Below are 24,949 nucleotides of genomic sequence, written 5' to 3' on the forward strand. Positions count from 1 at the left end.
TTGAAATAACTATCCAAATAAATTATTTAAAAAAAAGTAAAAAAAGGTATTCTTAAGTTTATATTATCTTTTTTGTTTATTTGATTGTATCAGTATTCTCAATAATATATAAAATATATATATATTTTTTTTTTATTAGTTAAACAATGCATAAATAAAACCCTTATAAAATTTATATGAAAATAAAACATCCATTTATTTATATTTTTAATTTTGTGGGTTATATTTTTATAATTAAAATTTTTTTTATAATTTTAAAATATCATGACTTTTATAGATTAAAATTTTTAATTGTTTTGTAATAACTATTTTATATTATTTTATTCTTTTATATTCTTGTTATTATACAGAATTATTCACTTAAATTTTGTTATTTAAATACTAAATTAAAAGCTGCTTTAATAAAAAAGAAATTGTAAATTAATAATTATAAGTTTCTTAAAAATAAAAAATAATTTAACTAAAAAGATAACATAGTATTAAAATTTTTGTATACTATTTTATAAGAATTGATATAAAAATTTAGTCAAATTAATAATATAATAATTTGTTTTATATAAAAAAACAAACATTTAAGTGAATTAGAAATTAAATAAATAAAAATATATAATAAAAGTAATATATTATATATTTATATATATTAAATTTAAAACAGATAAATATATGTTATTATAAACATATAGAAAAAAAAAAAAAAAAAAAAAAATACACCGAAATATAAATGTATAGAATGAAATATGTGTATGTAAAAGAATAGATAAATAAAAAAATGAATAACTTTATTTTAAAAAAACTTAAAAAAAAAAAAAACTTATATGAAAAATTATATAATCCATTCTTATATTATAAATCTTTTTTTTTTTTTAATGAGTTCTTATTTTTGATATAGATTTAAAGGCACTGTCTAAAACTTCACTGACAGTTGGATGAGAATGAACCATATATGATAAATCATGAGCAGTTAAATTTAAATTAATTGCTAACATAGCTTCATGAATTAAAACAGAAGCATAATTACCAACTATAAACATCCCTAAAATTTGCTTTGTGTCTTGTTTATAAATTATTTTAACCATACCATTGGTGTTATCAGTAGTATTATATTGTCCTTTGTTATATGAATTGTCTTTATTTCCATGCAAAGAAATATTGTTTTCACACAATATTTTTGAATTAGACTTATAATAAGAAATTTCTACTCCAACATTATTAGGGTATTTTTTTTTTGCTTCCTTTTCTGTTAAACCGATGAAAGCCAATTCAGGATTTGTATAACATACAGATGGTATATTTTTGTATAATATAGGCTTATTTAAATTATTCTTTGAAGATTCATTAACCTTATTTTTCTCCTTATTTTCAATGAAATCAATTACTTTTAATGCTTGATAAGAAGCTGTATGAGCTAACATTTGTTTTCCATTAGCATCCCCTATGCAAAATATATTGTCATAAATATCGTTATTTTCTTTTTTTACTCTTAAATATTCATCCACTGAAACATAACCCCTGTTCATTTGTATTTTCATATTTTCTAAACCCATATTTTGTGTATTCGGTTTTCTCCCAGTTGCGACCAAACAGCTATCAACATAAAGTTCTTTAACTTCTGACATGTAATTTTTTTCATTTCTTTCTGAATATCCTATGATAACAGGACTATTATTTTTGGATGCTTTTATATATTTCACTTCTGTATTTAAATGGTAATTTACAGGTTTTGTTTTTAAAAACACTTTTTCAAAATACTTAGCTACATCACTATCAATTATTGGTAATAATTCAGAAGAATATTCGAAAAAGGTAACTTCTGAGCCTAGCGCTGTATATATATCTGCAAACTCTAAGCCAATAATACCCATTCCAATAATGCTCATATAATTCTTCAATCCTTCTAATTTCACTGCCTGATCACTAGTGAATACACTTCTTTCATCTACTTCAACATTTGCAGGAATATTGGGGGTTGATCCAGTTGCTAAAATAATATTTTTTACCTTATATTTATTTCCACTCTTTTTACTTTTTATAGTATTTTTGTCAATTAATTCACCATACTCGTAAATTACCTGAACAAGTTCAGAATTTTTACTAAATTTTGGAGTTTTAAACCCGTGTGCTATTCCATTTCTTAGCTTGTTAATAACTCCTTGTGTGTATTCTTTTAATTTATTCGTATTCATTTTAAAACTATTAGCAACTAACTGATTACTTTCCATTTCATTGTTTCCTTTGTTCATAAATAAATTACTATAAATACCATAATTATATAGCTTATCTAAATTTTTCAATTCTCTGTATTTATTTGTTGCATATAACAATGATTTACTTGGTATACAACCAACATTAACACAAGTTCCTCCAATACAATCTTCTTCCCCTACAAAAATAAGAACTTTTAAATTTCTTTCCATAGCATTTATTGCTGCAGCATGACCACCGACACCACAACCTATAATTGCCACATCATACTCTTTTTCACTTAAATTCATATTATTTTGTAAACTTTCCTTTAATTCAAAAGCTAACTTTTTATTAAAACCATTCCTAAAATTCAATTTTTTATTATGCAAGGAAAAATTTTTATCATTTTTGAATTTCATGAAGCCATTATTTTCTTTATTTAACTTGGAATTTCCTGCACTAACATATCCCAAATAATTTGTTCTCCTTTCTTTAAATGGGATTATTAAATAATTGTTAGTTGTATTTTTTACAGCTTCATTTTCTTTAATGAGAAAAATATAACTTAAGAAAAACAAAGTAACTAAAATGTATCTAATTTTTTCTTTAATGGTTTTTTTTATAAACATTTGTTAGAAGTGTTTCTTTACAAATAGTATTCAATAATATAAAAAATGGATAATATATCACCATTAATTATGAAAATTTTTTTATTACAGAAATTTTTTTAGAATACGTATCAAAGAGTAAAATGATATTTATTGTAACACCATTAAAATTATATACTAAAAAAAAAGAATTTTTAGTTTTAGATATATTTCTATATTTGTATTATTATAAATCAGATAGAACTATTTATGTAATAAAAAAGTTATTTTTCACTTAAAATAAAAATTCCAAAAAAAAAAAAAAAAATAATTAATTAAAATTAAATATGAGCATATAATAAAAAATTGTAAGCATGTAATTTTTTTTTTTTTTTTTTTTTTAATAAACAAAAAAACGAGTAAGATATAAAAATTTATCAATTCCTAAACATATACCAAATAAAATTTTTAAAAAAATACAAAATTGTCTCAATAATAATTTTATTATAATTTAATTTTATTTTAAATACATGAATTAAACTTTTTCTAATTTTTATGATATTCAATAGGATGCTAACCTCAAAAAAATATGGAGCTCTTTAGTCTTTTTATTATTTTTTAATATTATATTAAAATCTCTAATTTTTTTTTATTTACAGAAAATATTTTTTCATAAAATTAGCATATTTTCACCATGTAATTCTTAAAATCAATTTGGCGCTACAACTTAACAAAAAGAAATAATGTTATACTTGCTAAGTATTGTAGCCTTTTTTATTATATAGCACTATTTTTCGATTTCAGTAAGTTTTATTTTATATAAGTAATTTTAAAAATTTATTATGTTTTTTTTTTTTTTTTTTTTATTCTAAATATCATATAAATTTATAAAAGTTTATGACCATTAGTAAGTTAATTTGAAATTAATCTTATTTATTAATTAAAAAATACTTTTTTTTCCACCATTAATTATTCTTTATGTAACATGTGTGCGAATTTATTTTAAATATATTTTTTTCTTTTTTTTAAAGTATCATTAAATTTGCTTTAAGAACATTAATTTTCAGTATATTTTTATTTAATACAATTCTTTTTTCTTTTTCCGTTTTAAAATGATGAAAAAAAATACGTATTGTTACATGAAAGTGTAATTTTATATTTCATTCATCTTTTTATTAGAAAAGCAAATAAATTAATGTTTAAGAAAAGTTTCTTATGAATGCTTATTATTCTATATGTCTCTCAATTTTATTTTCTTTGCATTCATATTACCTTTACTTTTTTTTTAATTATTATTTTTATTTTATTTATATGCTATAAGCATTTTTTACTTTTTTTTTTTTTTTTTTTTTTTTTTTTTTTTTTTTTTTTTTTTTTTTTTTTTGTTATTTTAAAGAATGCTATGATGTGCAAGCATTCTAATAAATAAAGCTTATAAAAATATTATAATAAAGATTTATTATTTATATACAAATATATATATAATAATAATAAAATAGAAAGAACATATATATATGAATTAAAATGAATAATAAAGCTGAATATGACGATCATTTTATTTTTAGTAATGAATGGGATGAACTTACATATAAACGCCCAGATAAGGGAATTTTAAATAAGAATAACAACATAGCTAAAGATATGAATGATATGGATTTTTTTTTTGACAACTTTGAAAATAACAATGAGAAACCGAATAACGAAAATGTAAAAAACGAAAAAATAAATAGAGATACAACTGTGAATACATTTAATGATTCCTTATGGTTGGAATCAGATAGCAGTAATATTTCAATCAATAAAACACAGGAAGAACACAAAAATATTACAAATAATTGTGAAAATTCCTATAAAATGAATGAAAATATAAATAACAGGGATGACTTAGGATTCCCTATTGATAAAAAAGTTGATATTAATCCTAAATTAGATTTATGGGAAAATAATAATAACTACGTACCTAATAATAATTCAATGAGAGAAAAAAAAACAAACTTTTATAATTACAAATGTAATGCGGAAATTTTTGATTCTGATATGTTTCCCATTCAAGAAAATAATATTACAACAACAATGAATAAAAATAATTTGAAATTAGATTATCCTCAATATATTTTTAATGAATATAATATAGGAGATAATCATATACAAGATGAAAATAATGCTCTTAACGATATTAACTTTGATGTTAATATTTATCCAAATGAAGATACAATTAATGTAAATAATGAAAATAAAAATGATAAAGATATGAGTACAAATGAACAAAATAAAATTCATAAGAATTCTAATGAAAATAAGAATGAAGCAAGTAAAAATATGAATGTAGAATATAATAATAAAAAAGGATATACTCACGATTCTATTCGTAAAAAAAAGACTAATGATGTTTTTATTAATAATAGTAATCTTGATTTTGATACTAGAAGCGGAGCTAGTGATAAAACATGCAATGATAGTAGTATAAATAATTGTAGTATATATATTAACAAGAGTAATGATAATCATTCTTTTGATAAAAATATGATTCACAAATCTATAAATGATAATGAACTTATAAATAAGTCCAATAGAAGCGAAAATGTTGATTGCAATCAAAATGAAAAAAAAAATTCATCTGCTAAGTTATTGAGTAAAGACAAAATGGATGCAAAAAAAACAAAAAAAATTGTATCAAAAAAAAGTATTAATAGTAACAGTTCCTTAGAAAGTTCTATAAATACTGTAAATAGCTCGATATCTGATGACAAAAACATAAAATTAAAAAAAAAAAAAAAAAAAACTAGCCACAGCGATATTATGACGCGTTCATTAACATTATCAGATAATCTAGACGATACTAAAAATATTTTCCAAGGAAATAAAAATATGAAATTAAAAGATACAAGTACACAATCAGTTAATAGTAATCAAGAAGAAAAAAAAATAAGAAAAAAAAAACAAAAAAATTGCACATCATCTGATGAAAATATGATTGACACAAGAAAAGTTAGTGATGAAAAGAAATTTTTTAGTGAAATTAAGGAATATTTAGACAACAAAAATACAAAAGAAATAAATGTAAAACAAATTAATGAGAATAACCTTACTTATGACATTGACATAAAAAATAATTCGAAAGAAAAAACAAAAACTTCCAAGAAACAATTAAGCCCTTCAAAAGAGTCATCGTCAAAGGGAAAAATAAAAAAAAAGGAAAAAAAAGTTATTTTAAAACAAAATAATAGCAATATTCAGAAAACAAATGAAAAACAAAAAACAAACGAAAACAAATGTAAAAAAGTAAATACTGATAATTCACATGGTAGTTCTTTAACAGAAGAAAAAAATATTCTTAATATAAAAAACAAATGCGAAAATACAGAAGATAGTGAAATAAATATAACAAATTATTTTGAAATTAGAAATGATGAAAAAGATATTTTAAAAAAAAATAGTCTGGATATTATTATTAATTCGTCAAACACAAAAAATGTTAAATTAAATTCATTTAATCATATGAATACATCTACTAAAAACAAAAGTGATCTTCCCGATGATCATGATACATCATTCAATAATAATGATTATTGTGATGAAATAATCCAATATAACTCTTCAAACGAAAAAATAAAAAATGAAACATCAATTAATCAAACATATGAAAAGAATTATGCCTATGCCTCCAATGAAAGTTACATAGAAAAAATAGATCAAATAAACCTACGAAAAAGTAAATCTTATTCTGAAGATACCTATTTTCAAGAAGAATGTTATCAAAAACACCATACCCCATTACAGGAAGAAATGGAAACCAAATATATTGAAAAAGAAAGAAAGACAAAAACAAAGGATAATGAAAATAAAACAGAGATAAAAGATATAGAAAAAGATTGGACAAAAAAAGGATTTATAAAAAGAATAAAAAAAGAGAAAGAAAGTGAAAAAAGTAAATATATAGAAGAGGAAATTAAAAGAAACAGAAATATTATACAAAATGAAGAAATAGATAAAATTATAGATATTAAACAAGGTAAGAGTAATAATGAAGAAATTGAAAAGGAAGAAAATATAAAAAACTCATATGAAGAAAATACAACAAAAAGTAGATCAAATATTCAACAAAAAAGTCGCAAAATTAAAGATATCTTTATATCATTTATAAAAAGAGATGACTCAAAAAAAAATGAAGATACATTAGAAAAAAATGCAGAAAATAAAAAAATGTTAAAAAAGGAAAATACAAGATTTGATGAAATAAAATTAAATAAAAGAAATGAAAGTGAAAAAAATAAAACAAATTTTTATAATTTAAAAAAAAAATCTTATGATGAAGATGATGAAAAGTCTAAGAAAAAATTATTTTCAAAAAAAAAATTCTTTAGTGATGCATCACATGATTTTATACAAAATGAATACATTAAAAAAGAAAATATATTAGAAAAAAATATAATTATTAATAATGAATCAGATGAAAAGTCTGTTTATATTCCACCAAAAGAAAATATAAATAGTGACAACACATTAGAAACGAATTCAGTAATTAAAAAGAGACCAAACACTTTATACAATAATTTTTTAGAAAGCTTAAAACATCCTTCTTGTAAAAATGTAGTTGAAAAAGTAAAGAATTTTATTTTAAAATTTCCTCAAAATTTAAGTAGAGAAAAAGCAGCAAATAAAATTCACAACTTTATAAGTGAAACACAACCTATTTTATTAAATTCAGAAATTTATAAAAATTTAAATAAATATCAAATAAATATGATAATAGAAGGCTATGAGAAATTTATTATGCAGAAATTATACTTTCATTTGTATCAGATGGATACTAAGGATAAAGATGAAGACGAAAAAATATATACAAAAATAAACTGTTTACAGTGGGTAGAATTAAAGCATTTAGAAGTAATTGAAGAAATAAATTTAGATCGTTTGCAAATTGCACAAAGAGAGCTTTTAAGAATACAAAAAATGAAAGCACCCAATGATAAATTAATTATGATTTTAAATTGTTGCCGTATTGTTACGTCAGTTCTATATGAAGCAAAAAAAAATCATAAAAAAAATAAAATAAATAAAAAGAAATTGCTTAACAGCAACAGTGAGTATAATAAAAGTAACCTTGATGATAATATAGATGAAAAAAATAAGCAAGACTTAATAAATAAATATATAAAAAACATAATTGAAAACAACCACATAAATAGCTCTAAAAAAAATATCGAAGGAAATAATGGAGATAATACTAAAGGAGATACAACATATGAAAACTCAAATGATTACGAATATCCAGAAGAAGTTCAAAATAAAAATAACTATCAGTATTTAGAGGAAAATGAAAATAAAGATACTCTTAATAATAACTCTAATGACAATATAAATAAAAGTTTAAAATTGTCTAAAAAATACTTAAACACTGACACAGTAATAGAAAGCGATGACGAGTTACTACCATGTGCTGATGAAGTATTACCTGTTTTAATTTTTGTTATAATTAAAACTAATCCACCTGAATTAATTTCAAACATTGCGTATATTCAGAATTTTAGACATCCTAGTCACTTTGTATCTGAAGAAGCTTATTCTTTTACCCAATTTTGTAGCGGAATTGAATTTATTAAAGAGCTAGGGAAAACCACTTTTTTAAATATATCAGAAGATGAATATAAAAAGAAAGTTTCAGAGGCAGAGAAATTATATTTAAATGAAGTTAAAGAAAGTAACAAAAAGTTACAAGAAGCAGCTGGTAAATTAAATGAGTTAATTAAATATTCTAATGAAAAAAATGTGTACAACAATATTGTCAATAAAATTGAATCTTTAAACTTAAATTTTGAAAAAACAGAAAACTTAGATTCTATAAGTATATCAAATTTATCATTATTTTTTGAAGAATACAAAACCCTTGTTAAATTAAAAAATGATATTTTAAAAGAAGTACAAGACCATTTTAATGAAAATACGAATCAAAAATAAATCCAATTTATAAATATTTATTTATGCTTTTAAAAATAAAATAAAATTCATAATTTTATAGCATTTAATTTTCACATTTTTCAAAGTATTATAGAAGTATTACATAAACTTTATATCAAGATAAATGCACATTAGTTATCTTTTTTTTTTTTTTTTTTTTTTTTTTGTGTGTGTGTGAATTTATTTCAAATTTAAAAAATATACCTATATTTTTTTTTTTCAATTTTACATAATAATACAGAATAAATATTTCCTTTACTAAAAAGTAAATAAAAAATTTAAAGTTTTTTTTTCTTCACAAATGTGAAAATGTTGTGTTATAGCATAAATATTTGTTTCTTTTTTAAGAAAAAAAAAAAATTTAAACTGAAACTTATATCCAGATATACAGTTAATATTTGTAAAAATTAATTATATGTTATAAATAAGGTCTTTTTGTTATATATTTAAAATAACAGTAGCATAAAGAATAAATAAAAAATAAAATAAATTGCTTCTAGTTAATTCAGAGTAATTTTTACATATATAAAAATATAAAATATAAGATTTTTTAGTTAAATTATATTCAAATAAATAACATATTTAAAAAAAAAAAAAAAAATTAACTTTATATAAGTTTTTTATGATATTTTATGTTATGCAGTAATATGAAATTATTCATTTAATATAATGAATATTCTTAAGATGAAGAAGCGCTGATTTTTTTCTTCTTTTCTGACATTAAAAAATATATAAGAATTATCTTTTTTTTTTTTCCCCTTATCCCTAAGTATTAAAATAAATTTTTTGAAATTTAAATATTCAATATTTTTTTTTTTTTTTTTTTTAATAGTTCATATATTTATATTTTACTGGCACAATATTACAATACAGTGTCAATTTTAATCAATCTAAAATTTTTCATATTCTCAATAATTTTAATTAAAAAAAATGTTGCAGATAAAGAAGGTATCTACCTTAAAATTATTTAGAAATATTTTTTTTTTTTAAAAATATTAAAAAAAACAATTTTAAGATGATTTTTAAGCTTAATTTTATCAATTTTATTTTATTCAATTTTTTTTTAACATACATATGCAGAAGTATTAAATTACATGATAGAAACAAATTAACAAAAAATAATTTCATGAGTATCTCTAATATACCAATTAAAACAATTAGAAATAAGAATAATTCAAAAGAAAATGATACAAGGAAATATAAAATAATGATTAATTATTATAATAAATCAAATATTTTTCAAAAAAGTTTTTTTTTATCAGTTAGTGAAGATACAAATATTAAGGATTTAAAAAAAAAAATTGAAACATTACATGGAATACCAACAGAGTTTCAGGAAGTACTTTATGAAAATAAATCGTTAAGTGATCATTTAATTATAAAAAATTTAATTGAAGATAAAAAAATAAAACTGTTAAATTTTCGTCTTATACCTATACTTCCTCACATATTTAATGAAGAAACAAATGATGAACATGAAAAGGAAAATAAAAAAATTAAAAATTTAAAAGATAAACTAAAATACTTTGGATATATAACTATGCTTAATGAATATAAAAAATTATTAAAAAAATTAGAAGAAAAAAAATATATTATAAAAGGTGTTGATATTATTGAATCATTTAATTCTTTTGATAAAGAATTTGAAAAAATTTTAAAAAACAACAATATAAACCTAGAAAAAATAAAAAAAGAAATAGATGATTTAAAATTTGTTGACAAAAAAAAATTATTACTAAGATTACAAGTAGATTATCCATTAATGAGTAATTTATTATTAGACAGAATAAAACAATTAATTCAATTTTATTATTTAGGTGATGTTAAATCTGTAATTAAGTTTTCTATTTTTTTCTACATCTTATATAAATATGCAAATTATCCAAGAAACATTAAAACCTTCTTTTTATATTTATCTATTTTTACTTTAATAGCACCCTGCAAATATTTTTATAAAATTATGCACTTCCTTTTTTTTTTTGTTCCTCAAGATATATTATTTTCAGGTTAACTTATAAAAACTCGTTAAAAAAAAAAAATAGTTTTTTTTTTTTTTTTTTTTTTTCATTAATTATAATTTTCTTATACTTTTTTTTATTTTATTTATTTTTTTTTTTTTTAGGATTTACAAACGTTTTGTCTGCCCCTTACCAGCAAATACTCATGTGTCAATAAGAACAAAAATACAAAATTTTTTATATTTTTTGATTTTTATTTGACATTTTTTTTTTTTTATAAATGGCTTTTTTTTTTTTTTTTTTTTAATTATCTGAATTCCCTTTTTATATAAATTAAGTGTATCTATAAAATATTTTAAAAAGTAATTAAAGAACTACTTAAAAATTTTTAGTATACGTGCATATGGTATTTTTATTTTTTTTATTTATATTCTTTTAATCTCTAATAATATTAGAAAAACATAATGATTTGATATTTTTTTTTTGTAAATCAAATAAGTTATTTTAATTTATTTCTTTTTTTACTTGCTATATTTAATTTCTCTTTTTAATAAGCATAAAAATTTTTCTTCATTTTTATTTAAAAAAATTCTATAAAAAAAAAAAATATCACGCTTCTTAATATATGCTGGCAATGAAAAAAAAAAAAATAAAAAAATAAACAAATAACACGTATATAATATTTAAAATAAAATTATTAATAATAAAAAAAAAAAAAAAAAAAAAAATATAATGAAATGAAAAAATAACCTATCAAAAAAAGTTTAATAAAAAAAAAAAGTAAAATAGTAAAAAAAATATATAATTGTATATTCCGATTTTCAGAAAAACTTTGCAAACATGATACAAACTGGTAAAATAACAAAAAAAGTTTATATATCTCAAACACCAAAAAAAAAAAAAAAAAAAAAAAAACCAAAAAATATCTTATATGTTAATATTTTTTTTTCACTTATTTTTCTTACTATCTTTAGAAAAAAAGTGGGCAGATATTGATGTAGATGATGATGAATCATTAATTGATAATGAAAATAGTAATTTAAAAAAATAAAAATAGATAAAATAAATGACTAACATATATATATATATATATATATATAAAATTAAACATATATAAAAAAATATATTTTTATTATATATATAAATTTAAAAATTTTTTTTTTTAATTTTTTAAAGAAAAAAAATGGGAGGATATAGATGCAGACGATGATTTAGAGAATAATAAAAAATTATCCTACTTTACAAACTACGAAAATGGAATAAAAGTTGTTACTAAATATTCTGAAAACTTAAAAAAGCAAACAGTCAAAGTAATTATAAACATTTCTCAAAATTTTTTATCGATTTGCTGTCTCATTTTTATTCTATATATGTTAAATATATTTTATAGGTGACAAAGAAAATTAAAGAAGTTGTTATAAAAAAAAAGTTAAATAAAGAAATAAATAATAGACTTAATTTAAAAAAATTTAACGTTGATTGTGTAATATATAAAAACAGAAAAAAAAAGAAAACAAAAATAGTTTATTGATGTTCTTATTATAAATCATATCTTACAAAATTATTCTAAATAAAAATATATATACATATTTATATTTGTGTGTAATATTTTTTTCTTTCAGCATAATTCTGTTACAGTAGAACCTACTGACGTAATAAATATAGAAGTCCCAAAAAATAATCCATTAGATTTTTTAAAAGACACAGAATATGATTATTTATTTGCTGAACAAACAAACAAAACAACGAAAGATTTAAAAAATAGATTTAAAATATTGAAAGATGAAGAAGTTGATGTATATACTTTCTCAATATTATTTTTTATTAATATATAATTTTCTTTTTTTTTTCTTTTTTTTTTTTATAATGTTATATTTTTTTTTTTAATTTTTAGGAAGTTAAAGCTGAAGATACTAGCAAAAATGCAACTAGAAGAGACGGATTGTACTATAGATCACACGTAAATTTAATATATTTATATAAAATGTTTTTATTTTATTTTATTTTTTTTTTTTATAATTATATAATAAAGAAAAAAAAAAAAAAAATTTTTAATTTTACATTTGTAAATTTTTTTATTTTATATAATTTATTTTTATTTTTTTTAACAGGATACTCAAAATAAAGAATGCACTGTTCGTGTAACGAACCTAAGTGAAGATGTTAATGTAATTAAAAAAAATTAAAAAAATTAAAAAAAATTAAAATATTTTAAAAAATATATATTACATAAAAATTAAAAATGTACATATATGTATATATTTTTTTAAATCAATAAAAATATTGTAATTTTTTTTTTTTTTAAAACAGGAAAATGAATTATCGAATTTATTTGGAAGAGTAGGAAACATTGTTAGAATGTTTTTAGCCAAGCATAAGTAAATTATATATTTGTGTATTTTAAAATAATAGTATTTTTTCTTTAAGATATATATATATATATATTTTTTTTTTTTTTTTTTTAATTTTATTAGAGAAACACAAAACTCAAAAGGTTTTGCATTTATAACATATTCTAAAAGAGAAGAAGCAAAAAGAGCTATTGAAAAATTAAATAGACACGGATTTGAAAACCTACTTTTAAGTGTAAAAAATTAAAATTTTAAATTTTAAATATAATATATACATATATTTTATAATATTTTTTTTTTTCTACTCAATATAATTTTCTTTTCTTTTCTTTTTTTTTTTTTTTAAGGTGGAATGGGCCAAGCCGTCAAATAGATAAAACTTCCCTTTTTTTTTTTTTTTTTTTTTTTTATTTTAAAAGATCAACACAATTTAACTTAAATTGATTATTATTTTCTATTATATTGTAATTTATAGCTAAACAGTACCTAAAAAAAAAATAAATAAAAATAAAAAATAAAAAATAAAAAGTAAAAATGATGAAAACTTAAAATGATAACATTATTTTAAAAATTTCTGTTAACCATTCAAATAAATAAATTTCTTCAGCATTTATTATTCTAAAGTTTTTTTTTAACTCTTCCCAGTATTCTTTTAAATTATTATATATATTTCCATATTGCATATTATAAATGGCAATAATTAAATTTACCAAATTATTATCTATAAAAAAAAAGAAATAATGAAAAAATAAAAGAAATTTTCTTTTTGAAAACATAATTTTTTTTTATTAAATTTCAATTTTTACCATAAGAATCATAAAGAAAAATAATTTTTTTTTTTGGAGATACTTTATTGTTGTTATAAATAGTACTATTAAAATTATTACCATTACCATTATTATTATTACTAAAATTATTACCATTACTATTATTATTACTACTAAAATTATTACCATTACTATTATTATTACTACTAAAATTATTACCATTACCATTATTATTACTACTAAAATTATTATCATTATTATTACTACTAAAATTATTTTCTTGATATGATGATGGTCCTTGCTCTTCACTTGAACTCCTATTTTTTAAGTATCTTTTATTATTTGATGGATCATTCATAAATTTATTTGGATCATCTATGTTATTTGATTTTTCATCCATAGAATATTCATTAGTAAAATTATTTTCATTTAACATCCTATTACTTAAGTTATCATCTTCTTTTAATGATTTTAAATAAGAAGTAATAAAACAAATTTTGTTTTGGTTTTCATTTTTTTTCACAAAATTTAAAAGTTCCATGTACAACTAAATAAAAAAAAAAAAAAAAAAAAAAATTTTTTTAGCTGTTCTCATTATTTTTTATATATGTATATATATGCTAACTTTTTTTTCTGGAATATTGTAAGGATTTGTTATGAAATTATAATTAACTTCACTTAATACATAATCATAATTTTTGATATTGGCATCTGTTGTTTTTAAATAAAATGGGGTATATAAATCCAAAATTTTTTTTTCACATTTCATTTTACTATTATATTTTGTAAAAGACAAAATTTGAATTTGATGATCATCTAAGTTTTCTATCTGTTCATAAATTTCTGTTTGATCTTCTCTCTTATATTTTTTTAATTCTTCATTCATGCTATTTTTTAAAACATCTTTTCTTAACTTATATGTTATAACATCAAAAGGAAATTTTCCTTAATAGAATTATTTAAAAAAAAAAAAAAAAAATGAAATATCATAAAAAACTATTTAAACAAATTAATAGAAATAATTATATATATATATATATTATTTTAAAACATCTTTTTATTATACCTGTAAAAACATAATATTTCGTGTTACTAATACTTGGAACAAAACGTACCTCATTATCATATTTATAATTATATAAATCTAGATTACCACAAATATGTTTTCGATTAAAATAATTGTTATATATATAAAATATTGCATAAAAGGAAGTAATAAAAAATAGTAGTATTATAAAAAATCTTTTAAAGAATTCACAAATGAAATATTTTTTATTTAGCTTTGACACATTGGCTGTATCAGAACTTGAATCATCAGTTAACGTCTGAGTAAAAAATTGACTACTGAACATTTTTTTTAAGTTTTTTCTGTCAATTTTAATAGTTCTTATATTAACTTCTTTTTTATCATTATCCTTATTTATTTTTTCTTTCTCTTGTTCATTATTCTCTACTTTTTCTTCATCAAAGTTAAATTCATTTTCTAAATTTTTATATCCATCCTTAATATCATTTTTTGATTTCTTATTTTTTTTATCTGATATTTCAAAAGTTTCCATTTTTGAAAGAAAAGGAGAATCGTCTATCTTTTTTTCTGCCATTCTCCAATTAGTTAATAGAAATAATTGATATGTATCTCTATTTTTTTTTTTAAATAATATTTAAAAACCTTAAAAAAAGAAAAAACAATTAAACTAAAAATTTTTTAAAACGGAACAAAAAAAGAAAATACTGAAATTTTAAAAAATTGGTACAAAAAAAAAAATATATTTAAAATGTATCAGGTTTAAGAAATGATTAATTAAAGATTAATTAATATAATTTTTATTTCTTTTTTTTTTAAAAAATATTCAATATAATTTTAAAATTAACATATATTGTTTTCATTTTATTCTTTAAATTTGTTCATATTTGTTTAATCTAATGTTTTATTTTTTTGACACTTAAAAAATACTTTAAAAATGATGCATCTAAATTAAAATTCAAGACAAAAAATATACCTTGAAAAAAAAAATATTTTATTCGAATAATTAAAATTTTTATTTATCTTTATCTTTCATTATTTTCTCTAAAATAATTTATTAATTTCTTTTAAGAAATTTTTTTAGTTCTTTTAAAAACTAGAAAAATCCTAATAAAAAAAAAAAAATTTTAGAAACATAATTAATGTGCAATTAAATATATACCTATATGCATGTTCGCTTATTGCATGAATATTATTTTTTTTTTTTTTTTTTTTTTTTTTTTTTAAATTGTAAAATTAATATATATAATGTATCTATAAGAATTTTATTACTTTTATTTTTATTATAATCAATAATTTTTTTTATATTAATATAAAAGAAAAATATTTTTCTTCTATTTTTATCATTAATTTATATATATATATATATATATATATATATATATAAATTTATCTACAAAAAAGATACATTAGTATTTATAATTTTTATATTAAAAATATTATAAAAATTTTTAAAAAATGAATGAAGAAATGATTGATGAAATGATTGAAAATTCATTAAAATCTTCCGATACAGAAAATCCTTACTTTTTGCAGCAAAATAATATATATTGGGAAACAGGTCACAGAACTTATATTCCATTTTTTCATTTTTTGATTCATAAATATACAAATAAAATTGTTGATGATCAAGTAAAAATAAAAAAAAATTTAAACTTTGTTTTTTATTTTCTTTTTCTTTTTCCTTTTCCTTTTTTTTTTTCATTTATTTATATCAATATTAATTTTTACTTTTTTTTTTTTTTTTTTTAAGATAAGAAAATTTACAAATAGAGTAAAAAGTATTCATCATACACCTTTTGTTTTTCACAAAGACGGATATTTTAGAAGTTATTATGGTGATCCTGACATTAATATGATTTTTAATCTAAAAAAAAATACAAATTTTGTTTTTAATTCAACTGGATCATTAAATTCTTATAATTTATTAAGTAATAATTGTACTTATAATAAATCTACATATATATTTGATCAAATTCTTATGAGTGCTTTTAAATTAGATTTAAAGGATGTTTTAGAAAATAGTGCTTAATATGAATAAGATATATTAAAAAAGAAGAATACTTGTAATTTGGTTTTAATATGATGAAAAATTAACAGAAAAAATATTTAAAAATTATGTATATATTATAATAGGAATTTCTATAATGTTACAGTTTTCATATTCGTATTATCTAAATTATGGAAGGAATTATTAATAGAAATTACTATATATTAATATAAGACTAATTTAATATTTCTTTTCTTTTTTTCGACAAAATATAATTAATACTTGAAAATAATTCATTATACCTAATAGTAATAATAAAATTCTAATAATAGGAAGAAAAATAATAATAATATATTTAAATTTTAGATATTTATTTAATTTTTTCTAGTTTTTTAATTCATAATGTTTTGAACTATTTCTAAAATATTTTTATTAAATTTTTTATAAAATAAAATATTTTTTTTTTTTTTTTTTATTTTTAACTATAATTTATCTAAATTGATAAATTTCAATAGAAAAAATAAAAAAAAAGAATAAAATAAAACTAAACATTATATATTTTTATTCTTTACTTTTTATGATATCATATTTTTGTTTTTGTCACAACTTTACAAAAAAATAACTTTTATTCAATTAAAAGGAATATGAAAGTGCACTAAATTTTTTTTATAATATTTATACAAATAAAAATTATTTCATTATTATTTATTATTATCAATAATTTTACTAATTTTTTTTTTTTTTTTTTTTTTTATGCTCACTTTTTGTGCACTATTAAGTTTATTATTATTTATAAGCCCAATAGAATATATATATATATATACATGTATGAATAAAAAAAAAAAAAAAAAAAATCATATAAAATGTATTTTAAAATAAATATTAAAAATAAAAAAACATTTAAAAATATTTCTAAATATATAAAGTTTTAAAAACTTTATATTTAAATTTGTATACACCTTTTAATGAAGAAATTTGTTGTAATTTATTTTCTTACAAAAAAAAAAAAAAAAAAAAAAAATATATTTTGATATAAATATCTTAATAAAAATTTAAATATTTGAAGATACACTAAAAGGTATAGTGAAAATGTATCAAAAATTTTTCAATAAATTAAATTTCACAAAAAATGCAAGAAGTAATTTTTTTTTTAAAAGAAAATTTACTGAAGCAAAAAAGAACATTGAAGTTAAATATGTGAAAGAAAATAAAAAGAAATATATATTTTATACAACTGTTACCTCAATATCTTTATCAGTATTACTCACATATGTATATGAAAAATATGTTCTTTATAAATGGAATTATAAGTATGATTATTATTATAATCCAAACTTAAAAAGTATTGAAAAGAAGGAAAAGGGAAAAAATGAAGGCAAAAAAGATAAAACTGTATTGAAAAATATTATATTAGTTAGACATGGTCAATATGAAAGGAAATATAAAGATAATGAAGAATCAAAACGCTTAACTAAAGAAGGATGCAATCAAGCTGAAATAACAGGAAAAAAATTAAAAGATATATTAAATAATAAAAAAATTAGTACTATTTATCATTCAAATATGATAAGAGCTAAAGAAACAGCACAAATAATAAGTAAATATTTTCCTGATGCAAAATTAATAAATGATCCTAACTTAAATGAAGGTACTCCTTATTTACCTGATCCTATTCCTAAAAACTCTATATTTGATGCACAAAAAATTAAAGAAGATAATAAAAGAATAAATAAGGCTTACGAAACTTATTTTTACCAACCTAGTGGTGATGAAGATGAGTATCAATTAGTAATTTGTCATGGAAATGTTATAAGATATTTTTTATGTAGAGCCTTACAACTACCATTATTTGCTTGGTTAAGATTTTCAAGTTATAATTGTGGTATTACTTGGCTAGTTTTAGATGAAGAAGGATCTGTTATATTAAGAGAATTTGGTTCTGTTTCTCACCTCCCTTTTGAAAGTGTTACTTATTTTTAATCTAATTTAAAAATACATATATATATATATGTTATTTATTAAAATATTTTTGATAATATTATATGTGAAATATCTTTATTTCCTTTTTATAATTTTTATATTTTTATGTGATTCTTTAACATTTTATCCATGATTATTAGGTTTATACAGAAAAGGAAGAAAATAATATATGAACTATTTTTAAGATTTTTTATTTTTACATAAATGAAATATATAATAATACCTTTATTTATTTTGGTTAAATATCAAATAAAAAAAAATTTTTAGTATATATTTTTTACCTTTATGGAAAACTTAAATTTTTTTTTTTTAGTAAAAATAAATAATTTAAAATATATATATATATATAGATAGAAATATGCGGAATCGTAAAATTATAATTTGTTCTATTACGTTAATGTAAGAAAATAAAATAATAAATAGCAAAAAGATGTAAAATTTTATAAATTCAAATAAAATATTACTTCTCAGTATATATGTTTAGTAGTATATTATATATAAAAAAAAAAAAAGGAAATATTTGTTTATATCTTCATAAAAAAAAAATTTTAAATTTATGTTAGTTTTAAAAACTTTGTAATGCAAAAAAAAAAAAAAAAAAATAATAAAATATAAACATTACATATATATATATATATGTAATGTTTATATTTTATTGATACTATTTTATTATTATTTATATATTATAAAATTCATAATCTCTTAATTGTTTTCTAACATGAGTTCTATAACCCTGTTCAAAATCATTAGCAGTGATAATATAACGATTTTTTCTAATGGCTTGCATACCAGCTTCTTGTGCTATAGCAGCAATATCAGCTGCACTAATTTTATCAGTTCTGACTACAAAATTTTCAATATTAACGTCACTACTAACATTCATTTTACTAATAATAGTTTGAAAAATTAACCTTTTTTGTTTTCTATCTGGTAAGGGAAATTCTATTTTTCTATCTAATCTTCCTGGTCTCAGTAATGCTGGATCTAATGTATCAGCTCTATTAGTAGCCATAATAACTTTAACATTTGTTGATTTGTCAAAACCATCCATTTGATTTAATAATTCTAATAGTATTCTTTGAACTTCTCTATCAGCACCTGTTTGCGCATCAAATCTTTTCGTAGCAATTGCATCAACTTCATCAATAAAAATAATTGATGGTGAATTTTCTCTTGCTAACCTAAAAACATCACGAACCATTCTTGGTCCTTCTCCTAAATATTTTTGGACAAATTCTGAACCAACAACTCCTATAAAAGTAACTTTTGTCTCATTAGCAACGGCTTTAACTAACATTGTTTTTCCAGTACCAGGTGGACCATAAATTAATATTCCCATAGGTGGTTCTATACCTATTTTTTCATATAATTCAGGACATGTTAATGGTAATTCAACTGCCTCTTTCATCTCTTGTTTTTGTGTATCTAAACCACCTAAATCTGTATATTTAACATTTGGTTTTTCTGTTACTTGTAATAATTGTATACTACTATCTGATTCTGATGGTAAAATATTTACTATTGAATGACTATGTCTATGCAATGCTACACTTACTGATGGTTTAAGATCCTCCTTGTTTAATGTTGATAATATTCTTACATAATAATTAGAACCTGCAGTACTACTAACTATTCCATAATTATTGTCTATAATATCTAAAAATTGACCTATTATTAATGGGACACTTTGTATTCTTTTTATTTCATTTTTTGATCTTATTAATTCTCTTTTCAAATTTTTATGCTCCTCTTTGATATATTCTTCCTATACAAATAATCAAAAGGAAATATATATATTTATTTTAAAATAAATAACTGCATATTTATGCTTTTAGAATTAATTATTTAAAAAAAAAATTTAATAAAAATTAAATTCATAGCAATATATATTCCATTATAATGAAAATTAAACAAAATAAAGGTGTGTAAAACAAAAAAAAAAAAAAAAATTTAAAACAAAAATATATTTTGTGATAGTTACATATATTTGATGGATATAATTTTTTTTTTTTTTTTTTTTTTTTTTTTTAGTACTTGAATATTTAAAATATCAATTTGTTTTTTTAAATTTTTCAACTTTAAATAGTAATCTTCTTCTACGGTATTTTTATTAAAGCTTTCCATTTTTCTTATTTTTGTTTAACTTGTTTTTTCTTCTCTTTTGATTTTTAAAATTACTCATGTTATATTTAAAAGAAGGAAAAATTTAATCATGGATATTTTTTTTCTTGAAAATACTTCGGATTTTTTATAGTTCAATTAATTTTTAAAAAATATTATAATTTAAAATTATGTTGCGTGTTATATGGATAAAAAAAAAAAAAAAAAAAAAAAAAAAAATTAAAATAAAGAGATACTTAATCAAATATTAAAATTTTTAAATTTTCATAATATTTTGAGTTCATATTAAAAGAAAGGTGTATTTTAATTTTGTTTTTTTATGTTTACTTTCAATTTTTAAAAAATTTAATTGAAATACCTTTCATTTTTTTTTTTATATTTGCAATATATATAGTTTAAGTATCACTATTATATATATAACAAATTAAGTTTAAGCAAAAATTATTTTTATAATATAATTAGAATTAAAAGTTCTTTAAAAAACATATATATATATATATATAATTAAGTATATAATTTTATTTGATTAAAATAATATAATTTATTAAAATTAACATATATATTATTCAAAGCAAATAAAATATATAAGTATGTAAAAGCTAAATTTTAACTTAAAAATAAAATATATTTCAGTAAAATGAAAAGTAAAATTAAAAAAGGAAAAGCATCGAATAGTAATTCCAAGTGAAACATGTTTATATGATAAAAAATTAAAAAATTGTTAAAAAAATATTTCTAAAAAGAAAAAATAAATAAGATAAATTCATGTTTAGGAAAATTATGATTTTAAACACATAATAGAAAAATGATACAAATATGTAATTTTTACAAAAGTGTATATATATTGATGAGGAAAATAAATTTTATCAGAATATTATCTAAAATTACATATTTTTATTTTTAATAAATGGCAAATATATCTAATTATTTATGAATTTACTAATATTTTTATATAATATTTAATTAAAATATTATAAACTATTAGATAAACAGGGAGTATTTTTTAAATGACTAATTACAAAATTATAAGCTTCATCAACACAATCAGTAATAAATATACTATCTAAATCCGTTTGAGATATAACACCATAATCAACTAACTTTTGAAAATTCAAAACATCAAACCAGAATTGTTTTCCAAGTAGAACAATGGGTACATCTCTTTTAAATTTCTTACATTGTTTTAAAGTCAATATTTCCATCATTTCATCCAGTGTTCCAAAACCTCCAGGTAATATAATAAAAGCTAACGATAAATAAACCAGCCAAAATTTTCTTGTAAAAAAATAATGAAATTTAAATGACAAACTTTTATCAACATAAGGATTAGCCCCCTTTTCAAAAGGTAAGGAAATCATGAAACCTATAGATTTCCCACCTGCATCTTTACTTCCTTTATTTGCTGCCTCCATAAATCCTGGTCCACCTCCTGTACATATAGCAACAGTAAAAATGTTGGGGGTTTTCTGTTCCTTTTTATTAGGTAAAAAATTATGAACTTTCGGCAAATGGGATGATATATTATTCACTGCTTTTTGACCCTCATCAGTACTAAAAAAAAAAGTTAACATTTTTGAAAGTTCATATATTTTTTTATAAAATTCAATAGTCCATTTTAATTTTTCGAGATCTTCTAATTCCTTTTTTATATGGTTATATTCTTTCAGTTCCTCATCTACTAATTCAATATTACTTTTTATTTTTTCATTAAAATTCTCCAACTTTTTTTCAAGATCATTTTTTTTTGATTCATATTTTTCTTTGCTTAGTGATCTGGATGAACCAAAAACTACAACAGTAAAAAAAATACCCTCATCTTTTAATGCATCTTGCACACCAACAAACTCAGACATTATTCGTATTAATCTTGCCCCTCTACTATTAATAAAACTACTCTTATTATATATTTCATTTATTTCTATTTCATTTTCTTCACCATCTATATCACTTTTTATACTTTCACATTCTTTTTCCATATTTTGTTTTTTTTTTTTTACATTCTTTTTTTTTTTTGTATATTTATATTTTTTAAAATTAACAATTTGATATATATTTTTAAGATAATTAAAATACTTATCCTCGATTCTAAAGTACCTTACTTTTATTCTTTATTTTCTGTTTTTCTAACATTAATAACATAAGCAAGATTTAACCTTTGATACATATATTTTTTTATTTGGATAATTCAATTTTTGCTTTTTTATTTAAAAAATCTTTATTTTTAATTTTTGAATTGTTATATATACACAATTTTAATAATTCTAATATTTATTAAGTTAAAAATTTTTTTTTTAACACTCATTTCACAATTAACATTTTTTTAATTGTAAAACTTTAAAATTCTGTTCATATCAAATATTCACACCTCAATATATGGATATATATATTTTTAATAAAAATATAAGGTTATAAAAAATATACATGCAATTAGTTTAAAATAATTTAATTTTCCTATAATTACAACTTTAAGATATTTTTTTTGTTAAAAAATTTTTAAATTACGAATACATATGTAAATATACTTATACATTAATAAATATTAAAAAAACACAATTTTTTAAATGAAAATAAAACAAATTATATAATTAATGTGAATTTATATATTTAATAAAAATACATATTTACTTTTTCATTTTTTTTTTTTATAGTGATGAGTTAATTCTATGATTTTCTGCCTTCTTTATAAAAATAATAATACTATATAGTGGTTTTTTTTTTTTTTTTTTTTTTCAATTTTTCTAAGCTGTTAACTAAATAGTTTACTAATAATAAATTAAAGCTGCTTCAATTTATATTTCAACATATTCATATGTAAAAACATATTAAAACATATATTGTAAAAAAAAAAAGATACATGCTTTGAGAATACAAAATACTTAAAGAGGTTATCAAAAGATAAAAGATAAAAGATAAAAGAAAAATTAATATAAAAAATGAACTAAAAAAAATTACATAAAAAAATATTTTGTATAAAATAAAAAAAAAATATAAAATAATGTAAAAGGGAACCATCATAATCTATGAAGAGAACACTTTATATTTTTCTTTTTTTTTTTCTAAAATAAATGATGATATATATATATAATGTTTATAAAAAAAATAAAAACTAAATATATATTATTTTTATTATTATTGTATTTCATTTATGATATATTTACTGATTATTCAAAAAAGTTTGAAAATTATAACATATATAAAAAATCTTTAATTATATCAGCATCATCAATAAAAAAGAAAGGTACATTATTAAGAACAAAAGATATTATATGTTTCCTAAAAGGTGTTTTTATTAAAAATTCAATTGAAAAAAAAAAGATATGCAAAAATATAAATTTTTCGTTAAAAAGTAGAAAATGTGATGGATACAGAAATACAAGAGAAGGAAAAGAAGAAACCGTTAGGAAAGTAAGGAGAATTTTAAAAGTGACAAAGTTACTAATTCAATTAAACAGTTTTAAATTAACACCAAATTTAAGAATGGATTTACTTATAAATATGCCTAGACCTCATGTGCGTATGCATATGGTTAAAAACACTTTAATGAAAATTTCAGTAAAAAATACCCCATTTGAAGCTATTACACCATATTTAAAAGAAAGTAATGTTTATTTATTCATAATGAATGAAAATTATATATCTTTTACGCTTTATAGTAATAAAATGTTTGGTTCATTATATAAAGATTATAAGCTTAATAACTTCATAAAATTATCAGTTTATGAAAATACTGTTTTAGATAAAAAGGAAACAGAAGATCTAATAAACTTAAAATCATATAATGTGTATTTTGGCCATATCATAAATAAAATTAATAAAACAATAACTAATATACCTAATTCTATATTGCAAATTCCTTCTTCTATAGCTAGAGGAATTTATTTAAATACCCAAAAAAATAATTTATAAACATAAAATTTTTGTTATGATTTATTTTTATTCCAAAAATTTTTTATGTATATAATTTTCTTTAATAAGTTTATTTTTTCTAACTATAGAACTTTGTAAAATTTGTTTTTTTTTTTTTTTTTT

At 18.7% G+C, this 24,949-nt stretch overlaps 10 protein-coding genes across 10 annotated transcripts; 6 read left to right on the forward strand and 4 right to left on the reverse strand.

Annotated features, from left to right (window-relative positions):
* Window positions 1-863: 863 nt before the first annotated feature.
* Window positions 864-2,813, reverse strand: PGAL8A_00086300 (dihydrolipoyl dehydrogenase, apicoplast, putative; the record flags this gene model as incomplete). Its single annotated transcript, XM_028671144.1, has 1 exon — window positions 864-2,813. The coding sequence occupies one exon, from the start codon at window positions 2,811-2,813 to the stop codon at window positions 864-866; it is 1,950 nt and encodes a 649-aa protein (XP_028525981.1).
* A 1,482-nt stretch (window positions 2,814-4,295) lies between these two features.
* Window positions 4,296-8,729, forward strand: PGAL8A_00086400 (vacuolar protein sorting-associated protein 9, putative; the record flags this gene model as incomplete). The annotated part of the gene is made up of 1 exon (XM_028671155.1): window positions 4,296-8,729. The coding sequence occupies one exon, from the start codon at window positions 4,296-4,298 to the stop codon at window positions 8,727-8,729; it is 4,434 nt and encodes a 1,477-aa protein (XP_028525982.1).
* A 1,015-nt stretch (window positions 8,730-9,744) lies between these two features.
* PGAL8A_00086500 (ubiquitin, putative) lies at window positions 9,745-10,904 on the forward strand (the record flags this gene model as incomplete). Its single annotated transcript, XM_028671166.1, has 2 exons — window positions 9,745-10,735; window positions 10,852-10,904. The coding sequence occupies 2 exons, from the start codon at window positions 9,745-9,747 to the stop codon at window positions 10,902-10,904; spliced, it is 1,044 nt and encodes a 347-aa protein (XP_028525983.1).
* A 623-nt stretch (window positions 10,905-11,527) lies between these two features.
* On the forward strand, window positions 11,528-13,415 carry PGAL8A_00086600 (eukaryotic translation initiation factor, putative; the record flags this gene model as incomplete). The annotated part of the gene is made up of 10 exons (XM_028671177.1): window positions 11,528-11,540; window positions 11,662-11,721; window positions 11,864-11,997; window positions 12,078-12,170; window positions 12,310-12,483; window positions 12,582-12,647; window positions 12,799-12,855; window positions 12,998-13,065; window positions 13,162-13,273; window positions 13,386-13,415. The coding sequence occupies 10 exons, from the start codon at window positions 11,528-11,530 to the stop codon at window positions 13,413-13,415; spliced, it is 807 nt and encodes a 268-aa protein (XP_028525984.1).
* A 30-nt stretch (window positions 13,416-13,445) lies between these two features.
* Window positions 13,446-15,406, reverse strand: PGAL8A_00086700 (conserved Plasmodium protein, unknown function; the record flags this gene model as incomplete). Its single annotated transcript, XM_028671188.1, has 5 exons — window positions 13,446-13,524; window positions 13,621-13,759; window positions 13,845-14,352; window positions 14,431-14,750; window positions 14,872-15,406. 5 exons carry the CDS (start codon window positions 15,404-15,406, stop codon window positions 13,446-13,448), a joined length of 1,581 nt encoding a protein of 526 aa, XP_028525985.1.
* Window positions 15,407-16,287: 881 nt separating this feature from the next.
* Window positions 16,288-16,861, forward strand: PGAL8A_00086800 (conserved Plasmodium protein, unknown function; the record flags this gene model as incomplete). The annotated part of the gene is made up of 2 exons (XM_028671200.1): window positions 16,288-16,461; window positions 16,583-16,861. 2 exons carry the CDS (start codon window positions 16,288-16,290, stop codon window positions 16,859-16,861), a joined length of 453 nt encoding a protein of 150 aa, XP_028525986.1.
* A 1,047-nt stretch (window positions 16,862-17,908) lies between these two features.
* Window positions 17,909-18,799, forward strand: PGM2 (phosphoglucomutase-2, putative; the record flags this gene model as incomplete). The annotated part of the gene is made up of 1 exon (XM_028671211.1): window positions 17,909-18,799. The coding sequence occupies one exon, from the start codon at window positions 17,909-17,911 to the stop codon at window positions 18,797-18,799; it is 891 nt and encodes a 296-aa protein (XP_028525987.1).
* A 676-nt stretch (window positions 18,800-19,475) lies between these two features.
* On the reverse strand, window positions 19,476-20,923 carry PGAL8A_00087000 (26S proteasome AAA-ATPase subunit RPT3, putative; the record flags this gene model as incomplete). Its single annotated transcript, XM_028671222.1, has 2 exons — window positions 19,476-20,564; window positions 20,834-20,923. The coding sequence occupies 2 exons, from the start codon at window positions 20,921-20,923 to the stop codon at window positions 19,476-19,478; spliced, it is 1,179 nt and encodes a 392-aa protein (XP_028525988.1).
* Window positions 20,924-21,891: 968 nt separating this feature from the next.
* Window positions 21,892-22,896, reverse strand: PGAL8A_00087100 (lysine decarboxylase-like protein, putative; the record flags this gene model as incomplete). Its single annotated transcript, XM_028671233.1, has 1 exon — window positions 21,892-22,896. One exon carries the CDS (start codon window positions 22,894-22,896, stop codon window positions 21,892-21,894), a length of 1,005 nt encoding a protein of 334 aa, XP_028525989.1.
* A 1,108-nt stretch (window positions 22,897-24,004) lies between these two features.
* Window positions 24,005-24,826, forward strand: PGAL8A_00087200 (50S ribosomal protein L10, putative; the record flags this gene model as incomplete). Its single annotated transcript, XM_028671244.1, has 1 exon — window positions 24,005-24,826. One exon carries the CDS (start codon window positions 24,005-24,007, stop codon window positions 24,824-24,826), a length of 822 nt encoding a protein of 273 aa, XP_028525990.1.
* Window positions 24,827-24,949: the final 123 nt, after the last annotated feature.

The sequence above is a fragment of the Plasmodium gallinaceum genome (genome assembly GCF_900005855.1).
Source record: "Plasmodium gallinaceum strain 8A genome assembly, contig: PGAL8A_v1_61, whole genome shotgun sequence".
Classification (NCBI taxonomy): Eukaryota; Apicomplexa; class Aconoidasida; order Haemosporida; family Plasmodiidae; genus Plasmodium; species Plasmodium gallinaceum.